The 18,887-nt window shown below is 40.6% G+C and overlaps 1 protein-coding gene across 13 annotated transcripts in view; it reads left to right on the top strand.

The window, feature by feature from the left end:
* Positions 1-18,887, top strand: part of PDSS1 (decaprenyl diphosphate synthase subunit 1) — a gene marked incomplete at its 5' end in the record, with an annotated part of 59,503 nt that overhangs the window by 10,664 nt on the left and 29,952 nt on the right. For 9 of the 13 annotated variants that reach the window (XR_014260525.1, XR_014260526.1, XR_014260527.1 and 6 more), the window contains 3 exons: positions 6,644-6,785; positions 10,729-10,840; positions 10,938-11,047. Coding sequence is in view for 8 of the 13 variants with exons in the window: in XM_082449762.1 (XP_082305888.1) it covers positions 6,644-6,785; positions 10,729-10,840; positions 10,938-11,047 (364 nt within the window). Of the gene's footprint in view, positions 1-4,412; positions 4,540-6,643; positions 6,786-10,728; positions 10,841-10,937; positions 11,052-18,887 lie in introns of those variants that run through there. The other 4 variants (XR_014260528.1, XR_014260529.1, XM_082449765.1 and 1 more) reach the window with 2 other exon arrangements.

The following is an 18,887-nucleotide window of genomic DNA, read 5'->3' as shown; positions in this document are numbered from 1 at the left end:
AAGAAATGGGTTTGGGGGGGAACTACCTTCTGTTGAGTTTCTCTTTTTCCTGTATTAAGCTTGTCCGTTGTCCATTATGTGTTCCCTGCTAGATCACTTCACTGGGAATTCTTAACCTGAGGTCCATGAAAGCTGGGGCGGGGGGTGGTCTGTGAGCCCCTTAGAATTGTGCGCAGAAATTTTCGTATGTTTGCACGCAAAGGTATACATGGTTTATAGCATATTCTTAAAGGGTAATATGGCCCAGAAAACCTTATGGCTTCATCTTTATTTTTCTTCCATGTATCCCGATAACCACAGTACCTGGCCAGGTAAGGTAGGATGCATACAACAGATAATCAGACTTGGAAGGTCCAGAAAACAGAGTTGTGGTGGATTCTGAGCCACGCTGCCCAGATCCCCCTTCCCTGAAGGACCCTTTGCCCCAGCTGCTGGGCCAGTGTTGCTGGTGGAGAGCCTTCAGTTCGCAGCCTCTTCAAGGGTTGCCCCGGCTGCAGAGAATCCTCTCACCTGAGCCAGTCCACATCCAGGGGCTGACAGATGAAGGGCCATTCTAGCTCCAGAGCACACGATGGAGTGGCCGCGGCTGTGGATGGGCCTGCACTGCAGAAACTTCTCCCTCTACCCCATCCTCTTGTCTCCTCCCCCTCCCTCAGGTGGTGATCCCAAGGGCACTTCTGAGTAGACATTCTGTACTTTAAACGTGAGAGTCTGCTTTCCCGAGAACCCAACCTGCAACAGAGTTCAGCAAAACCCAACTACCTGTGGGTCAGAACTTACCTTATCAAAGAATCCAAATCAGAAGTGACCTTTATAAGGAATAGATTTCTATGAAATTGCTCTGCTTATTGACCACAGCACAATTAGTGTCTCAAACAAACCAAACCTGTCCTACTCAGATCTCATAGAAGGCACCTGTTCTTATCATCAGTCTTGACACCATCAGTTTCTCGTGGAAATCTTCTGGCACTGGAAAGTGGATATCACCGCCAGTGATTGGGATAACAGGCCTACTCAGGTTATACTGGGCACAGATCTGTTGATCTTGACTCTACAAATAGTCAAGTGGCATTGAATCCCACTAGTCCAGTTTACAAAGCCAGACATTTGATTAGATAGAAGAGATTATAAGATGCAGTTTTCACATTAGTAAATAGGTCAAGCTTCCAAATGCGATAAAAATCTTAAATTCAGAAGAAGTAACTTTTGTGATTGTCGTAAAGACAAAGGAAACTACAAAAACTTGCTCTAGGGAAGCTGTAACAAAACAGTCATCACGGCACCAGCTCACATGAATGATTCCTGGAGTCAGGCCACTAACGATTCTAGAACCATTCCTGGTTTCTGTGTGTTCTGAATCATTGAGCCAGCTACTGCTGCGGCTGTTTATGGGTTAGGAAGGTTGGTGCCACGAGAAATATTTTTGTCTTTAACCTAGGAGATGGCACTTTTGATGTGTCCATACTCATTATTAAAATGGATCTTGATGTAAAGTCTGTAATAAGGGATACCTACTGAGGTAGAGGAGGCTTTGATAACCAGGTGGTTGTCCATTTCATGGGCGAGGTCAGGCCCAAGCCTAAGGGGGACATCATTGAGAGCAAGGCGGCTATGGGGCTTTGAACATGCTGTGTGCTCACTCTTCGGCTGCCACCACGAGGGGGAGGCTGATTCTACCACTGAAGGAGTCAACGTCTACACGTTCATCAGCTGTGCTCAATTTGAAAAACCCAAATGCTGCATTATTCTGTTGCACGCTGGATCCTGTGGAGAAAGCCAGCCTGGATAAGCTGCAGGTCTGAGATACCATCATGGAGTCACTCTCCACATGTCCAGGGCTTCCAAAACGCACTGTTTCTTCAGTGGCAAGAAAATAACCAGTAGCATGAATCCTGCATCATTTATGATGCAACTTTGCAGGCATCTATTTTTATCTGGATATAAATCTGAAAGATTCAGGAGCTGCGGCTCTTGAATGTCAGTTATTTTTCTTGATATTAAAACTGCTGATGGATTCGTGACTGTTAGGATCAAGCTTAAAACCGCTCTTCCCTCCAAAGAAAGGCAGTCTTCACTGTAGTCTGGTGCGCTTGTTAGGGTTTTCAAAGGTGAATGGCCAGTGACCAAGGAAAATGACGTGCTAAGCAAGTTGGAGCTCACAGGTATCCCTCCTGCACTCTGCTGTCCATTAGAAGGAAGGCACCTTTGATGTTCATGCCTCAGTGTGCCGGTAAGGAATACAGGGAAAGGGAACAAGACTGCAGTGGCTGGGGGCAGAGGGTGAGAAGCGAGAGTGAGAGGTGGGCAGGGACGCCTTCTGTCCCCCGCGTTCAACCCTGACGCCACTGCGGAAGGGGAGACACTTCAAGGTCGTGTCAGTAATGTGGAGAAACAAGATTTTAGACAGATGAAGTAAAATCAAGTAATTTTAAGAATCAGATCACTGAAAAGGAAACATTTGCGCATCAGCAGAAGAGGATGGTGAAAGTAAGAAATCGTGTTAGGCTGAAAAATGGCCCCACAAAAGTATGCACGTCCTAATCCTTGGGACCTGTAAGCGTTACATTATATGGCAAGAAAAGGGCCTTTGCAGATGTGCTTAAGTTAAGGATCTTGAAATGGGGGTGTCATCCCGGATTATCTGATGGGCCCGAAATGCAATCACTTGTATCCCTAAAGAGGGAGGCAGAGGGAGATTGCCGTAACAGAAGAGAAGGCCATGTGAAGATGGAGGGGAGAGACTTGAAGGTGGCTCCTTCAAGCTTGTGGCCACACGCTAAGGCCCTCCAGCAGCCAGCAGAACTGGAAGGAGTGAGGAAAGGATTCTCTCCTTGAGGCTCTGCAGGAAGCCTGGCCTTGCCGATGCCTCGATTTCAGTTCAGAGAAACTGCTTTTGGACCTGTGGTCTCCAGAACTGTGAGAAAATTTCTACTGATTTAAACCACCAAGTTTGCGGTGATTTGTCACAGGGCCACAGGAAACTGGGACAAACCCCATCAATTCACATCCTATCGCATGAGTGCGGAGAGTGTGCCTGCTGGGGCTTTTCTCTCCCTCTGGAGGTACTGCTTCTGGATGCACCAGATCTGGCAGCGCAGACCCAGGGGAGAGCTGAACACTTTCCACAGTGTCAGTAGTTGAGGGACCCAAACTTGTAGCAAGTCAGCTCAGTGGCAGATAAAGATAGGATCTTAAGTGACATGGATATATTGTTCAGCATACTGAAAACTTGAATATGTGTACTTTTATCAGGTAACAACTAGGAGATGCAGTTCACATCCTGAAGAATTTTAGAGACAGACAGAGTTTAACTAGAGAGTTTCTTCAGTACCAAACTGATGAAGTATTCATTCGTGCCTTTAAAACTCGAGATGATGCGAAGTGTCAGAGAAGAGGAGGTCACCCTCCCGTGACTGTGCCTTTCAGAACAGGGGAGACTTCCTGCCCTCGAGCTGCAGAGAGACTTGGGGAGTCGTTGGCATAAGACCTTTAAACTGGGCCTCCAAGTTTCAGGTCATGCCTGTGGTTTAGAGGCAGGGCTGCAGGGGGGCAGCAGAGGCTGAACTTGTGTCAAATCCCTTCTCAGGAGAAGCTTCCATTTGGGGCTTGCAGTCAGGCAAATACCCCCACTTACAGAGCAGCATGTCCCCAACTTTGTGCGTCAGAATCACCAGGACTGCTGCTTCAAAATGACAGTTCCTGAGCCCCATCATGAGGGATCCCAATTCCTAAGTCTAAGGAATTTTCAGTCTTTATTTTCAAGAGTATTGATTTTGACACAGTGGGCAAGAGATGATATTTAAGAAACACTAATCTTGTCGGAGTTCTCACAAGCAAAGTGAAACCTTCTGTTTAGAATTGGCAGAAGAAAATAAACAGAAGAACATTGGGAAATAGAAAGAGCCTTCTGTAACCCACCTGAGAACTCTGGTCTTTATACAACCTCTGTAGCTTTGGGAATAGAACCTTCTCTGTCTCTGTTAAAGTGAAACCACATTTACTATTTAAATTCTGCTTCCCTCAGTTGTTGCAAATCAAGGTAACCCATTGACAAGGTTTGATTTTCTTTTTGGAGATGGTTTTCCCACACTGGGGGTTTACTTGTCATTTCTTTAAGACTGGGCATTATATATCAGTATGAATAGGAGGAAAAAGCATTTTATTTAAATCACATGTAAGCTTGGTGAAGGGTTTGTGGGGGGTCATTATATTATTCCATCTATTTCCGTCTGTGCTTGAAATTCTTCCTTATAAAAATGTTGTTTGAAATCTAATGAAGAGGGAAAAACCTGACTGTTGTGAGGGGCTGGCTGAGTCATCGCACGCTCTTGCAGGTGTGAAGGATGGAGGACAGAGCCACCTTTCGAGACTCGGGGCCTCATTTTCTCCTGCTGTCTCGCCTGACTGGTTTTTCTTAGCACCTCTCCCAGAAGTTGGGAAAGTGTGGCAGCTCTTTCACAGCAGGAAGTAGACATGGTGCCCAGTTTTTTGAAGGCATGACTCAGTTCGGTACTTCGAAGATTTCATCTTCAAGACAGTGTGAGTTGTTTCTGTGATCTGTAAATTTGGGTTCCAGACCATTATGCTGTACTGTGGATACGTAGTGACAGTATTTTCCAGATAGAAGCTGGCACATGTTAAAGGCTAATTGTGCAGGAAAAAGTACATCAGATAAAATGATAAAGCATCTAAAATGTGATGTTTATCCTATGTAGGTGCTGTGTCACGATGCCAAATAACTTTCTAAGCAAGAATCCTGATTTCATCAATTTAGCCATACAAAATGGCATTTTTACATATATGTAGTCTATGAAATTTCAAAATATTTTAAGAAATCTTTGTTTTAATATCTTCAAATTACAAAAAACTCCAGTGTCTCAGTGAGTACTGCCATTTTACTGCAGCTTCCCAGCAGGACCCCTGCCTGCTGACATAGTTTGTGGTAACGGAAGTGGTGCCCGACCTATAAATACATGAGAAAGGCTTAGAAGTCTTACCAGTTGTTTAAGGTAAGATCTACTATTAATGAGTAGCAAGTGTATATTTCATCAGACTGAAATTCACTGAGAAAATGTGCTAAAGAAATAGTCTTTTATTTATGTAAAAAACAACTGTAAAAGTCTACATCCTTTCTTGTGCATTAAGATAGGATCCAGTAAATTTACCTGAAAAATATTTAAGGTCCAAGCTTCCTTCTATAGGGTCTGTGAGTTTCTCACTGAAGGATTCAGAACAAGCTCTTGGAAGCCATCCAAAGCTCCATTTTCTCATTAACTAAAGTAGTTTTACAGGATGATTTGTCCCTCCCCTCTGTTTCTTTACTTCTCCCTCCTCCGAAGAATGTGTTGTGATCCAGAAGTGTTTAGAACTGTTATAATTCTGACATTAATAAATAATGAGCAGCACTTTACAGTTGATTTCTGGGCTAAAAGCAGTTGGAAGATTCTGAGGTTTAGTTCTAAAAATCTTAGGTAAGAGTTGCTGGCAAAGCACCATATTTTAAAATTACATATAAAGCAAGACGGGAAGATAGTCTTCAGGCTGATTTAGTGTTTGTAGTTAAATTCCAGCATCTTTAATGTTAGTTATAGTTCATTTTTCATGGCTTTCTGCTAGATCTGAGGAATTAGAATGAGCACTGGCTTTTGCAGATGTTCAGATTAGGTTTTTAAAGAAAAAAAGTCACATTTCAGTATCCCTCTCAGTTTTCTCCCCTCTAAGAGAGAACGTGGTGATATTTGAAAAGTAAGCTATAGGAATAAATAAAACATTTGATTAGCGTGTGTTTGAGCCAGGCTTCTGTTTTAGATTCAGAAAATTCAGTTGGTTATTTCTCCAGTTTGATTTTCTTAAAATTCAGTTTTTTAAAATTCCCATAGATGATGATGGTGAGAATAATGATGATTAAAAAGAAATTGGGGTTCCCTTTTAACTGTAAAAGTCACATCCAGGTATCATCTTGGGAATGTTTCTCCTGTATTTTGTGTTAAATCTGGGAAATGAAAGTTTAAATTTCTAATGCACAGGTTAAATTTGAATTGGAATTCATATTCCAATATGAATTATCAATTCATATTCCAATATGAATTATCAATTCATATTGGTAACCAATATCAGTAGCCAATTGGAATTATGAATTCCAGCTCTCTTGGTTATCAAGGTCTTCTTACTAAATATTTAAGACATTATTAAAAGCTTTGAACACAGTGACCACTGGTTCTTTAATACACTTCTTTAGAATGCTCTTCACCCATCTTCCCCACCCACCCCTGAAATTTAATTGTAACCTAACTGTAAACTTGACCAACTGACCAAGACCACTGTTATAGGACATAAAGATGATTCTTCAGCCAGATACCCAGACATCTCAGGTGTTTATCCTTTTTTTGTTGTTAATTATACAAATTCTACTTCTTAGTGTGGTGTCCCAAAAACATAATCTTGGCGCAGGGTATCTTGTGCATTTTTAAAATGTTCTCCAAATGATAGAATTGGCTGTGTAGGGAAGCCAAAGTTTTTATATAGTTTCTCTTAGAGAAATAAAATTCTTTATCCTAGATCCGATGTCCAGTTTTCACAAGATGATTGCTGAGAAGGTTATAGGCGGCGTCTCTGTTAAAAAGCATTGCTTTCTGTTAACTAGAAATGTGCAAGCAAGCCAGCGTGCCATAGCCTTAATTGCAGAAATGATCCACACTGCCAGCCTGGTCCATGATGATGTCATTGATGATGCAAGTTCCCGAAGAGGAAAACACACAGTTAATAAGATCTGGGGTGAAAAGAAGGTACGGCTTTTTGGTTTTTTAAATCTTTCTTATTAAATCCCATACTCTTTGGATTGCATTTATTTTTCAGATTTGTCTCATTAAAAAGTGAAATATGCTTCATCAAATGTGGTCTTCCAGCTTTCAAAATAGTTTTCATGTCTGGTCTATATACAGATGTTTGATCATGGATAACAGCACAGAAGAATAAACTTAGTGTTTCTGCTTCTTCACAGTTTTATATAGAATTTGGTTAAGGAAGAAGGAGATTTTTGTAGTTATCCAAAAAGCATATTTCATGAGGAATCTACACCTTTTACTTTGGGGCTTACATTACTCAGATTCACTTTAATTGCTTAACCATTTACTAACTGCCACATGCAAGAGTTTCAAGGCAAGTAAATAAATAAAACTAAAATATATATATATATGTATAAATACACAGACATATGTACACACACATATATTCATACACATCTGTATCAATCTCAGAGGTATACTGTTCTCCTGTGAAACTTTTACCTTTTTAAACAGAAGCTTTATAATTGAGTAGTTCATGTATATTTTAAAGCATATTTCCACATTATTTTATTAGCATTTCTTGAAGGGGGTGTGTAGAATGTGGCATCTTGTTTAAGGATGTTTAAATTATGGGTTGAGGAAGGGGATGAAATTCAGCAAATAAAAGGGAAGACCCGGGCTTCCCTGGTGGCGCAGTGGTTGAGAATCTGCCTGCTAATGCAGGGGACACGGGTTCGAGCCCTGGTCTGGGAAGATCCCACATGCCACGGAGCAGCTGGGCCCGTGAGCCACAACTGCTGAGCCTGCGCGTCTGGAGCCTGTGCCCCGCAACGGGAGGGGCCGCGATAGTGAAAGGCCCGCGCACCGCGATGAAGAGCGGTCCCCACACCGCGATGAAGAGTGGCCCCCACTTGCCACAACTAGAGAAAGCCCTCGCACGAACCGAAGACCCAACACAGCCAAAAATAAAATAAATAAATAAATAAAGTAGCTATAAAAAAAAAAAAAAAAGAGTGTGGCTTATTCATTGTTAGTAAGATTTAAAAAAAAAAAAAAAAAAAAAAGGGAAGACCCACGGGCCTTCTGGGAGCAGGCATCTCCCGCCACACATGCCCCTCCCTTGGCCATCCTGCCCATTTGAAGCACAAACAAAACATTAATGTGAATGAGGTTTCCCTCTCCATACCTTCCCCTCCCTCACATGTCTGTAATACCTGGTTCCCACCTGTTTTCTAATCGTATTCAAAGAAGAAATATACCTTAATTATTATCTTTACATGCTGGTTTTGCTTTAGCGCACATGATTTTGTTAAATCCTTTTATTTCCGATTTTAGATGAAAAGGTTTTATGTCCTGTTGATAGAATTCCATACATCAGAATGTTGGTAAAAAAGGGTGGAGTTTCATTTTGGAGAGGCCCTGGGTAACTCTATGACATGTCCTACAGTCGGCTGTGTCTGTTTTCAGGGCCTGTCCTTAAAGCTTTATACTTGAGCCCTTGGGCAAAGGAGGAGGATTAAGTGAACAAGTTACGATTTTCTCCTGACTGGTCCCCTCTTGTGACTGCCTCTGCTGTTGGGGTCCTCCATCCTTTTTTAAAATAATTAATTAATTAATTAATTAATTAATTTATGGCTGCGTTGGGTCTTTGTTGCTGCACGCAGGCTTTCTCTAGTTGCGGTGAGCGGGGGCTACTCTTCGTTGCGGTGCGCGGGCTTCTCATTGTGGTGGCTTCTCTTGTTGTGGAGCACGGGCTCTAGGCGCGCAGGCTTCAGTAGTTGTGGCTTGCAGGCTCTAGAGCACAGGCTCAGTAGTTGTGGCACATGGGCTTTGTTGCTCCATGGCACGTGGGATCTTCCCGGGCCAGGGCTCTAACCCGTGTCCCCTGCATTGGCAGGCGGATTCTTAACCACTGCGCCACCAGAAAAGTCCCGGGGGCCTCCTTTGGAAGACCGTGTTTCCACTGTCACCTGCCTCTTTCAGCTGCAAGGCTGGTCTGCCCTGCATGGGGCCACCTGCTAGTCTCCCCTTTTTTGCCCGTTAAACAAAACTGCTGTGTTACCAATAAAAATCCATTCGTACAGCACCTCCTCCATGAACCCTCATTCCCCTGTCTGGGTCCCTATCCCTTCTTTCCCTTAACCCCTCACCCCAGCCATCCCCAGTCTGGCAGCTTCAGTTCCAAAGGTTGGAAACTTCTGGCCTCTGGGATCCCCAGGACCAGGAGAGGAAAGAGGCAAAAGCCTGGAGATCCTGAGCCCTCAGCTGCTAATGATGTAGGGTGGATGATGGATGTGTGTGTACCTATAAATCATAATGTGTACAATGACCTTATTTTTTAAATTTTATTTATTTGTGGCTGCATTGGGTCTTCGTTGCTGCGCGTGGGCTTTCTCTAGTTGCAGCGAGCAGGGGCTACTTTTCGTTGCAATGGGCAGGCTTCTCATTGTGGTGGCTTCTCTTGTTGTGGAGCACGGGCTCTAGATGTGCGGGCTTCAGTAGTTGGGGCGCATGGGCTCAGTAGTTGTGGCTCATGGGCTCTAGAGCACAGGCTCAGTAGTTGTGGCGCACAGGCTCAGTAGTTGTGACGCACGGACTCAGTAGTTGTGACACACGGGCTTAGTTGCTCCGCGGCATGTGGGATCTTCCCGGAACAGGGATTGAACCTGTGTCCCCTGCATTAACAGGCAGATTCTTAACCACTGCACCACCAGGAAAGTCCTACAATGACTTTATAAGTGTATATTTACATTTACATCAAGATACCTTATACAGTATACATTATATAAAATGATGATTAGTTGGTAAACATACTGAACATCACTAATTTTAGATACTAGAGAACTAACAGACAGTAAAAACTTGGGACTTCCCTGGCGGTCCAGCAGTTAAGACTCTGTGCTTCCACTGCAGGCGGCACGGGTTCAGTCCCTAGTTGGGAAACTAAGATCCCACATGCCACATGATGCAGCCAGAAACAAAAACAACAACACAAATAAAAAAACTTAAAATTTGGTTATGTTGCAAATTCTGTGGATTAAACTTCCACAAACTCTATCATTTATAACTACTCTATAACACCTATCCATATCTTTAAGTATGCAAATTAGTGTATTTGAGTACAGCATGTAATTCGGTCATGAATAACTTATAATTAGTTGCAAATACAATGCAGACATTTATTCACAATCTAAAGAAGATTGGGAAAATATTGATTGGTGTTCAGTGAGAAAAATATTTTGTCCTGGAATGAGGGGCAGTGTAATAGCATTCTAAGAGCATTGAACTTGGAGCCAAGATTCCTTGGTTTAGTTTTCATTGAGAAAAGCATGGGTTGGGCCGTGCACTGGTGCGCACTAAGTACTAGCTGGATAATTCCCGCTACATGCCCTTAGGAGTTTGGTAAATAGGAAAAATGTGGGAAGACAGCAGTATCCAAGGGGTGCTGTGCTCACAGAAGATCAGAGTGAGGGGTCTGAGTGAACTTCCTGCAGGTGCCGCCTGAGCTAATTCTGCACTGAGTCTGCCAGGTGATGAAGGGGAGGGACTTTTTTGAGCAGAAGAAACAGTAAGTGCAAAGGCACAGCCACATGGTTTGGTGGGAGAGCGAATGGTCCAGCATAACTAAATGAAGGCAGTGACATTTTGCTGGGGCTAGGGATGAAGCCAGAGGGTCAGGTACTTCCGTCTCCAGGCATTCATTTCTTCAGCTCTGAACTGGAGAGGCAGACTGGGTCATCTCTGAGAGCCCATCCAGTTCAAACAGCATCCCAAATCTGTAACTGATTATAACATAATCCTGCTGAGGAAGAGGAAGGGGGAAAACTTATATCCAGGATGACCCTTACCTCCCATTCTGTTTCTCTTCTGAGAAGTTAACTTCATTGTTGGCTCCGATGCTCAGATACTTTTCTCTGAAAGGTTTTCTTCTCTTCTTTTCTAGGCTGTCCTTGCTGGCGATTTAATTCTTTCTGCAGCATCGATAGCTCTGGCACGAATTGGAAATACAGCTGTTGTATCTATTTTAACCCAAGTGATTGAAGATTTGGTGCGTGGTAGGTTAATTCTGACTTTTCTTCTTTTTTATTCAATCTTATTTTTTTGCCAAGCAAAAAAAAAACCCCTCACATGACCACTTTCCTTTTTTTATAGGTGAATTTCTTCAGCTCGGGTCAAAAGAAAATGAAAATGAAAGATTTGCACACTACCTTGAAAAGACGTTCAAGAAGACTGCAAGTCTGATAGCCAACAGTTGTAAAGCAGTATGTACGTTCTGTCTCTTTTCAAGTTAAAACAAACAAACAAACAAACCTCCTAGCTCTTTCTTGGGAGCTAATTCTCCTAAAAAAATTTCACTGGAGAACCTTAAAATAGTAACCGAAGTCCCAAGAGGTCATTGAGAAAAGAATTGCATCCCCAGACAGTGGAGAACTTCTGCTGAGGTTTCCATTTTTGCTGTCTTCTTTTGCTATGCAGACATCAACTTTTCATCTTTCCTCCCAAGAATTGAATCAAAATAAGCTTTATAATATATTCCCCAATCTAATTTCCAAATGGTATAACTTTTTTTTTAAATTAATTAATTTATTATTTTTGGCTGTGTTGGGTCTTTGTTGCTGCATGTGGGCTTTCTCTAGTTGCGGTGAGCAGGGGCTACTCTTCGTTTTGGTGCATGGGCTTCTCACTGTGGTGGCTTCTCTTGTTGTGGAGCACGGGCTCTAACCGTGCAGGCTTCAGTAGTTGTGGCGTGCGGGCTCAGTAGTTGTGGCTTGTAGGCTCTAGAGCGCAGGCTCAGTAGTTGTGGCGCATGGGCTTAGCTGGTCTGCGGCATGTGGGATCTTCCTGGACCAGGGATCAAACCTGTGTCCCCTGCGTTGGCAGGCAGATTCTTAACCACTGTGCCAACAGAGAAGTCCCTAAATGGTATAACACTTTGAACAACTTATCGTAAATAGTTTCTCTCGTGATTATCACACGCAATGTTTCTTACGTTTTACGTATAAAAAGTAATGAAGTGCTGTGTTCTTAAGTATAATACTGACCTGGGAGAAAATATATAACTATCAGATTGTACTAGTGTTCTATATACTTTTTTTATGAGTAGTAGATCCTCCCAATTATATGATATATAAACAAGCCATTTTCCTTCCGAGTATAAATTGAGTGTGAACCGTAACTTTTTTTACCCCTTGCTTTCTCTTTGGCCTTCCCTCTACTCTTCGCATAGTTTTTCTTTTTAAAAATCAGTTAGTATTATCCTTAATCTGTAGACTAAACTGTGGTATTCACTGCTAGCCCATGAATGAGAGACAATTCTCTCCATAGAATTGTTCATCTGACTGTCTCTCAGCCTAGCAGGTATAAATGAGATGAAAACTGGGCAAGTAAGAGTCCCTTGTAATTAAAGCAACAAGAAAGGAAGACTTCTAAGGGCCAAATGTCAATTGCTGTCGTGATACGTAATTAACATAATTACATAATTATGTAATAATTATACCATAATTACAGTTAAAGAGAGCTTTTTCTTAGGCCTCTCAGGTGAAAAAGTCCTTTGCCAATAGTGCCTCTATTTGGAAAAGTGTCAAGAAATGTGTAATTGTGAGCCAGAAAAAAATGAGGGCAACATTTCTTCCTAAAAAGACCTAAGTGAAACCCTAAGGAATGTGAATTATGTAGAACATGCTGGCCACAATCTCAGCCATTTTTGTCTTTTTATTGAAAGAGCATTTTCTTTTTTTTTTTTTTATTATTATTTCCAAGAAATTGCGAGTGTAGTTTTCTAAAAAAAGAGAGACAGACAACAATATGATAGACACTAGAATGCTAAATAAAAGAATAACTGATTTAAAATGGGGGCCATAAAGCTGTGACCTTAATTCTTCGTTGGATTTTGATGCCAAAATCTCCATGAAGATGGAGACCCATCCTCATAAGGCACATTACTGTGTTAGAGGAAGCTCAGTAACAACTTCACAGGCCTGAGGCTGCAGTTAGAAGCACTAGCAGTTAGTGGGGCTGTTGGAACTGGAAAACCTGAGGGGCATTGTCCACACAGGCCCAGGGCAGCAGCGCGACACTGGAGCCAGAATATGAACTAGTGCACTCAGCGATCGAATCCTACAAGGGCCCGCAGAAGTGGAGCCACGTCATCAAGGAAAGACTTAATTCACCGTCCACTGCTTAGGAAGCCAAAGACAGGATAGCACGTGTATTCGCTTATAAAGAGGACCTCATCCTTCACAGATTAGCAAGTTAAAAGTGGACTTGCATATTAATATGGCCGGAACCTCGTTAAAAATGAAATGTTTTATACTGTCCACTAGGAGGCATGCTGGCATCACCCCAGAACTACCCACTTTTCATGCGATTTATTCCTAAGCTCCAGAGCTGTTGGAATAATAACGCAGAATCTTAGTGTGAGCTCTCTGAATAAAAGTTTCTGTATTTAAGTGCCTATGGGTAGAGATGTTCCAGAGGTGTTATATATTCAGAATTGCTATTTTTGTGCAATCTTGGTACTTAAAACGCAAAGACGTGAGCTCTGAGAGAACGCATGCAAAGCAAATTAGAGATGTCAAAAGGAAGGAGTAAGGAGAATTTAAACATCAGAATCATTACAGAAGAACTAATGGAATGCCAAGATGTTATGGGAATTTGAAGGAAACTTAATAGCTTATAATTCATTGTCCTAAGAGCTATTTAATGGAAAATGGTATTAAGTTTAAGAGAGGGCTGTTTAGGATTGCTTTGGGACACTGATTGATGTTAAAAATAGAAGTAATCTTAAAAGATGATTGGTTCCTTGTTTCTACACATAGTCATGCAAAATATGTTGTGTAGCCTACCAGTGAACACTATGCCTCGTTCCCCAGAAAATCTGATGGGAATGAGACCAGAGGGGTCTGGTGGCCCATCTGGTGTTACTCAATCAGACAGTAGCTGAGCTGGGATTTGAACCCAGAACGGGGTATGATAATCCTGCAGATTCATGTATTTTTCTCATTTCTTTCTGAATTTCTGTTCTCTCGAGTGCTGCATGTGGCCTGGAATCAATTCACTGTCTTCCTGTTACCCCATTTTCAAAGCTACAGAGGGCCACCACAGAATTTTGGTTTGTGGGTCATATCTGCTGAACACCTATTTTTTGGTTATGATATTCTTATCTAATCTACAAATAGACCTTATTCAAATTTTAACAGTTGTTGTAATATTGTTATATCAGTAACAAATGGGAAAATTTTTTTCTGGCCCAGGATCTCATGTGGCATTTAGTTGTCAAGAATCTTTTTTTTTTAAAAATTGAAGTATAGTTCATTTGTAGTATAGTTGTGTTAGTTTCAGGTGTACAGCAAAGTGATTCAGTAATATCTGTATCAGATTATTTCCACCATAGGTTATTATAAGATATTGAATGTAATTCCCTGTGCTATACAGTAAATTCTGTTGCTCATCTGTTTTACTTATAGTAGTTTGTATCTGTTAATCCCATACTCCTAATTTATCCCTGCACCCTATGGTAAACATAAGTTTGTTTTCTGTATCTGTGAGTCTGTTTCTGTTTTGTACATAGATTGATTTGTATTGATTTTTAGGTTTCACATATAAACGATATCATATAATATTTGTCTTTCTCTGACTTACTTCACTTAGTATAATATTCTCTAGGTCCATCCATGTTGCTGCAAATGGCAATATTTCATTCTTTTTTGTGGCTGAGTAATATTCCATTGTGTATATATACACCACATTTTCTTAAACTGATCGTCTCTTGATGGGCACTTGGGTTGCTTCCATGTCTTGGCTATTGTAATAGTGCTGCTATGAACATTGGGGTACATGTATCTTTTTGAAATAGAGTTTTCATCTTTTCTGGATATACGCCCAGGAGTGGGATTACTGGATCATATGGTAGCTCTATTTTTAGTTTTTTAAGGAACCTCCGCACTGTTTCCATAGTGGCCTCACCAGTTTACATTCCCACCAACAGTTCCCTTTTCTCCTCACCCTCTCCAGCATTTATTTGTAGACTTTTTGTTGATAGCCATTCTGACCAGTGTGAGGTGATACCTCATTGTGGTTTTGATTTGCATTTCTCTAATAATTAGTGATGTTGATCATCTTTTCATGTGCCTGTTGGTGATCTCTGTGTCTTCTTTGGAGAAACGTCTGTTTAGGTCTTCTGCTCATTTTTTGATTGGGTTGTTTGTTTTTTGATACTGAATTGTATGAGCTCTTTGTATATTTTGGATATTAACCCCTTAATGGTCACATCATTTGCAAATATTTTCTTCCAGTCCATAGGTTGTGTTTTCTTTTTGTTGATGATTTCCCTTACAGTGCTGTGCAAAAACTTTTAAGTTGGATTAAGTCTCATTTGTTTACTTTTGCTTTTATTTCTTTTGCCTTGGGAGACTCATCTAAGAAAATATTGCTGTGATTTATGTCTAAGAATTTTTTGCCTATGTTCTAGGAGTTTTATGGTGTCATGTCTTATATTTAGGTCTTTAAACTATTTTGAGTTTATTTTTGTATATGGTGTGAGAGAGTGTTCTAATTTCATTGATATACATGTAGCTGTCCAGCTTTCTCATCACCATTTGTTGAAGAGACTATCTTTTCTCCATTGTATATTCTTGGTTCCTTTGTTGTAGATCAACTGACCATAGGTGTGTGCGTTTATTTCTGGGTTCTCTGTCCTGTTCCATTGATCTATCTGTTTTTGTGCCAATACCATGTTGTTTTGCTACTGTAGCTTTGTAGTAGTATTGTCTGAAGTCCGGAAGAGTTATGCCTCCAGCTTTGTTCTTTTTCCTCAGGATTGCTTTGGCAGTTCTGGGTCTTTTGTGGTTCCATGTAAATCTTAGGATTAGTTGTTCCAGTTCTGTGAAAAATGTCATGGGTATTTTGATAGGGATTGTATTATATTTGTAGATTGCTTTGGGTAGTATGGCCATTTTAACAATATTAATTTTTTCAATTCGAGACTGGGATATGTTTCCATTTCTTTGAATCATCTTCAGTTTCCTTTATCAATGTTTTATAGTTTTCAACGTATTGATTTTTCACCTCCTTGGTTAAGTTTATTCCTAAGTTGGTTTGGGGGTTTTTTTCTTTCTTTCTTTCTTTCTTTCTTCCTTCCTTTCTTTCTTTCTTTCTTTCTTTCTTTCTTTCTTTCTTTCTTTCTTTCTTTCTTTCTATCTATCTATCTACCTATCTATCTATCTATTTATTTATTTATTTATGACTGTGTTGAGTCTTCGTTTCTGTGCGAGGGCTTTCTCCAGCTGCGGCAAGTGGGGACCACTCTTCATTGCGGTGCGCGGGCCCCTCACCATCACGGCCTCTCTTGTTGCGGAGCACAGGCTCCAGACGCGCAGGCTCAGCAATTGTGGCTCATGGGCCCAGTTGTTCCGTGGCATGTGGGATCTTCCCAGACCAGGGCTTGAACCCGTGTCCCCTGCATTGGCAGGCAGATTCTCAACCACTGTGCCACCAGGGAAGCCCTTTTTTTTCTTTTTGATGTGATTTAAAATGAGTTTTTCTTTTGTTTTGTTCTGTTTTTTTTTTTTTTTTTTTTACTTTTTCTGATATTTCATTGTTAGTGTAAAGAAATGCAACAGATTTCTTTTTATTAATCTTGTATCCTGCTACCATGCTGAATTCATTTATTAGTTCTAATAGTTTTTATGTAGAGTCTTTAGCATTCTCTATATAGAGTATCATGTCATCTGCAAATAGAGACAGTTTTACCTCTTCTCTTCCAATTTGGATACCTTTTTTTTTTTTTCTTGCCTGATTGCTGTGGCTAGGACTTCCAATACTATGTTGAAAAGAAGTGGTGAGAGTGGGCATCCTTGTCAAGTTCCTGAATTTAGTGGGAAGGCTTGCAGCTTTTCACCATTGAGCATTATGTTGGCTGTGGGTTTGATGTAAATGGCTTTCATTATGTTTAGATATGTTTCCTCTATATCCAGTTGGTGAGAGTTTTTAATCATAAATGGATGTTGAGTTTTATCAAATGCTTTTTCTGCATTTATTGAGGTGATCATGTGGTTTTTGTCTTTCCTTTTGTTAATGTGATGTATCACATTGATTGATTTGCATGTGTTGAACCATCCTTGCAACCCTGGAATGAATCCAACTTGATCGTGGTATATAATCTTTTTTATGTATTATTGGATTTGGTTTGCTAATATTTGTTGAGGATTTTTGCATCTATATTCATCAAAGGTATTGGTCTGTAATTTTCTTTTTTTATTGTGTCTTTGCCTGGTTTTGGTGTAAGGGTGATGGTGGCTTCATAGAATGACTTTGGGAGTGTTCCCTTCTCTTTAGTATTTTGGAATAGTTTGAGAAGGATAGGTGTAAGTTCTTCTTTGTATGTTTGGTCGAATTCCTCAGTGAAGCAATCCAGTTCTTGACTTTTGTTTGCAGGGAGTTTTTTTTTTACTACAGATTCTATTTCACTTCTAGTGATTGGACTGTTCAAATTATCTGTTTCGTCTTGACTTAGTTTTGGCAGGCTGTATGCTTCTAGAAACTTGTCTATTTCTTCTGGGTTGTCCAATTTGTTGGCATAACTGTTCATAGTATTTTCTTATGATTTTTAGTATTTCTGTGATATCGGTTATTACTTCTCTTCTTTCATTTCTTATTTTGTTTATTTGGGTCCTCTTTTTTCTTCTTGGTGGTTCCTGCCTAGAGGCTTGTTGATATTGTTTATCTTTCAAAAAACCAGCTCATGGTTTTATTGATATTTTTAAAAAATAAATTTATTTATTTATTTATTTTTGGCTGCCTTGGGTCTTCATTGCTCTGCGGGCTTTCTCTAGTTGTGGCGAGCGGTGTCTACTCTTCATTGCGGTGCATGGACTTTTCATTATGGTGGCTTCACTTGTTGCGGAGCACGGACTCTAGGCACACGGGCTTCAATAGTTGTGGCATGCAGGCTCAGTAGTTGTGCCTCACGGGCTCTAGAGCGCAGGCTCAGTAGTTCTGGAGCACAGGCTTAGTTGCTTCGTAGCATGTGGGATCTTCCAAGACCAGGGCTCGAACCCATGTCCCCTCCATTGGTAGGTGGATTCTTAACCACTGCGCCACCAGGGAAGTTCCTATTGATATTTTAATCTCTATTTTATTTTTTTTTCTCTGATCTTTATATTTCTTTTTTTCTGCTGACTTTGGAGTTTGTTTGTTCTTTTTCTAATTATTTTAGGTGGTAGTTTAGGTTGAGATTTTTCTTATTTCTTGAGGAAGGCCTGTATCATTATGAACTTCCCTCTAAGAACTGCTTTTGTTGCATCCTGTAGATTTTTGTAAGGTTGTGTTTTCATTTTTGTGTGTCTTGAGGTATTTTCCGATTTCCTCTTTGATTTCGTCATTGGCCCATTGGTTTTTCAGTAGCATGTTGTTTAGTCTCCATGTGTTCATTTTTTCCCCCATTTTTCTTTCTGTGGTTGATTTCTAGTTTCATAACATTGTGGCCAGAAAAGATGCTTGAAATAATTTCTGTCCTCTTAAGTTTGTTGAGGCTTATCTTGTGTCCTAGTATGTGGTCTGTTCCTAGAGAATGTTCCATGCATGCTTGAGAAGAATGTGTATTCTGGGTTTTTTTAGATGCAGTGTCCTGTAGATATCAATTAAATTCAACTGGTCTATTGTGTGATTTAGGACCTCTGTTGCCTCATTGATTTTCTGTCTGGAAGATCTGTCCATTGATGTCATTGGGATGTTAAAGTCTCCTACTATTATTGTATTCCTGTCGATTTCTCCCTTTATGTCTGTTAGTGTTTGTTTTATGTATTTAGGTGCTCTTATATAGGGTGGATATATGTTAGCAACTGTAATATCCTGTTGTATTGATCCCTTTATCATTATATAATGTCCTTCTTTGTCTTTCTTTATGCACTTTGTTTTAAAGCCTGTTTTGTTTAATTTGAATATTGCTATGCCTTCTTTCTTGTCCTTCCCATTTGTATGAAATGTCTTTTTTCATCCCCTCATTTTGAATCTGTGTGTCTTTCGCCCTGAAGTGAGTCTCTTGTAGGCAGTATATTGTAGGTTTTTGGGTTTTTTTAAATCCATTCTGCCATTCTGTGTCTT

This window comes from Balaenoptera physalus (genome assembly GCF_965194825.1).
Source record: "Balaenoptera physalus genome assembly, chromosome: 2".
Classification (NCBI taxonomy): domain Eukaryota; kingdom Metazoa; phylum Chordata; class Mammalia; order Artiodactyla; family Balaenopteridae; genus Balaenoptera; species Balaenoptera physalus.
This window is presented reverse-complemented; position numbering and strand designations above follow the sequence as displayed.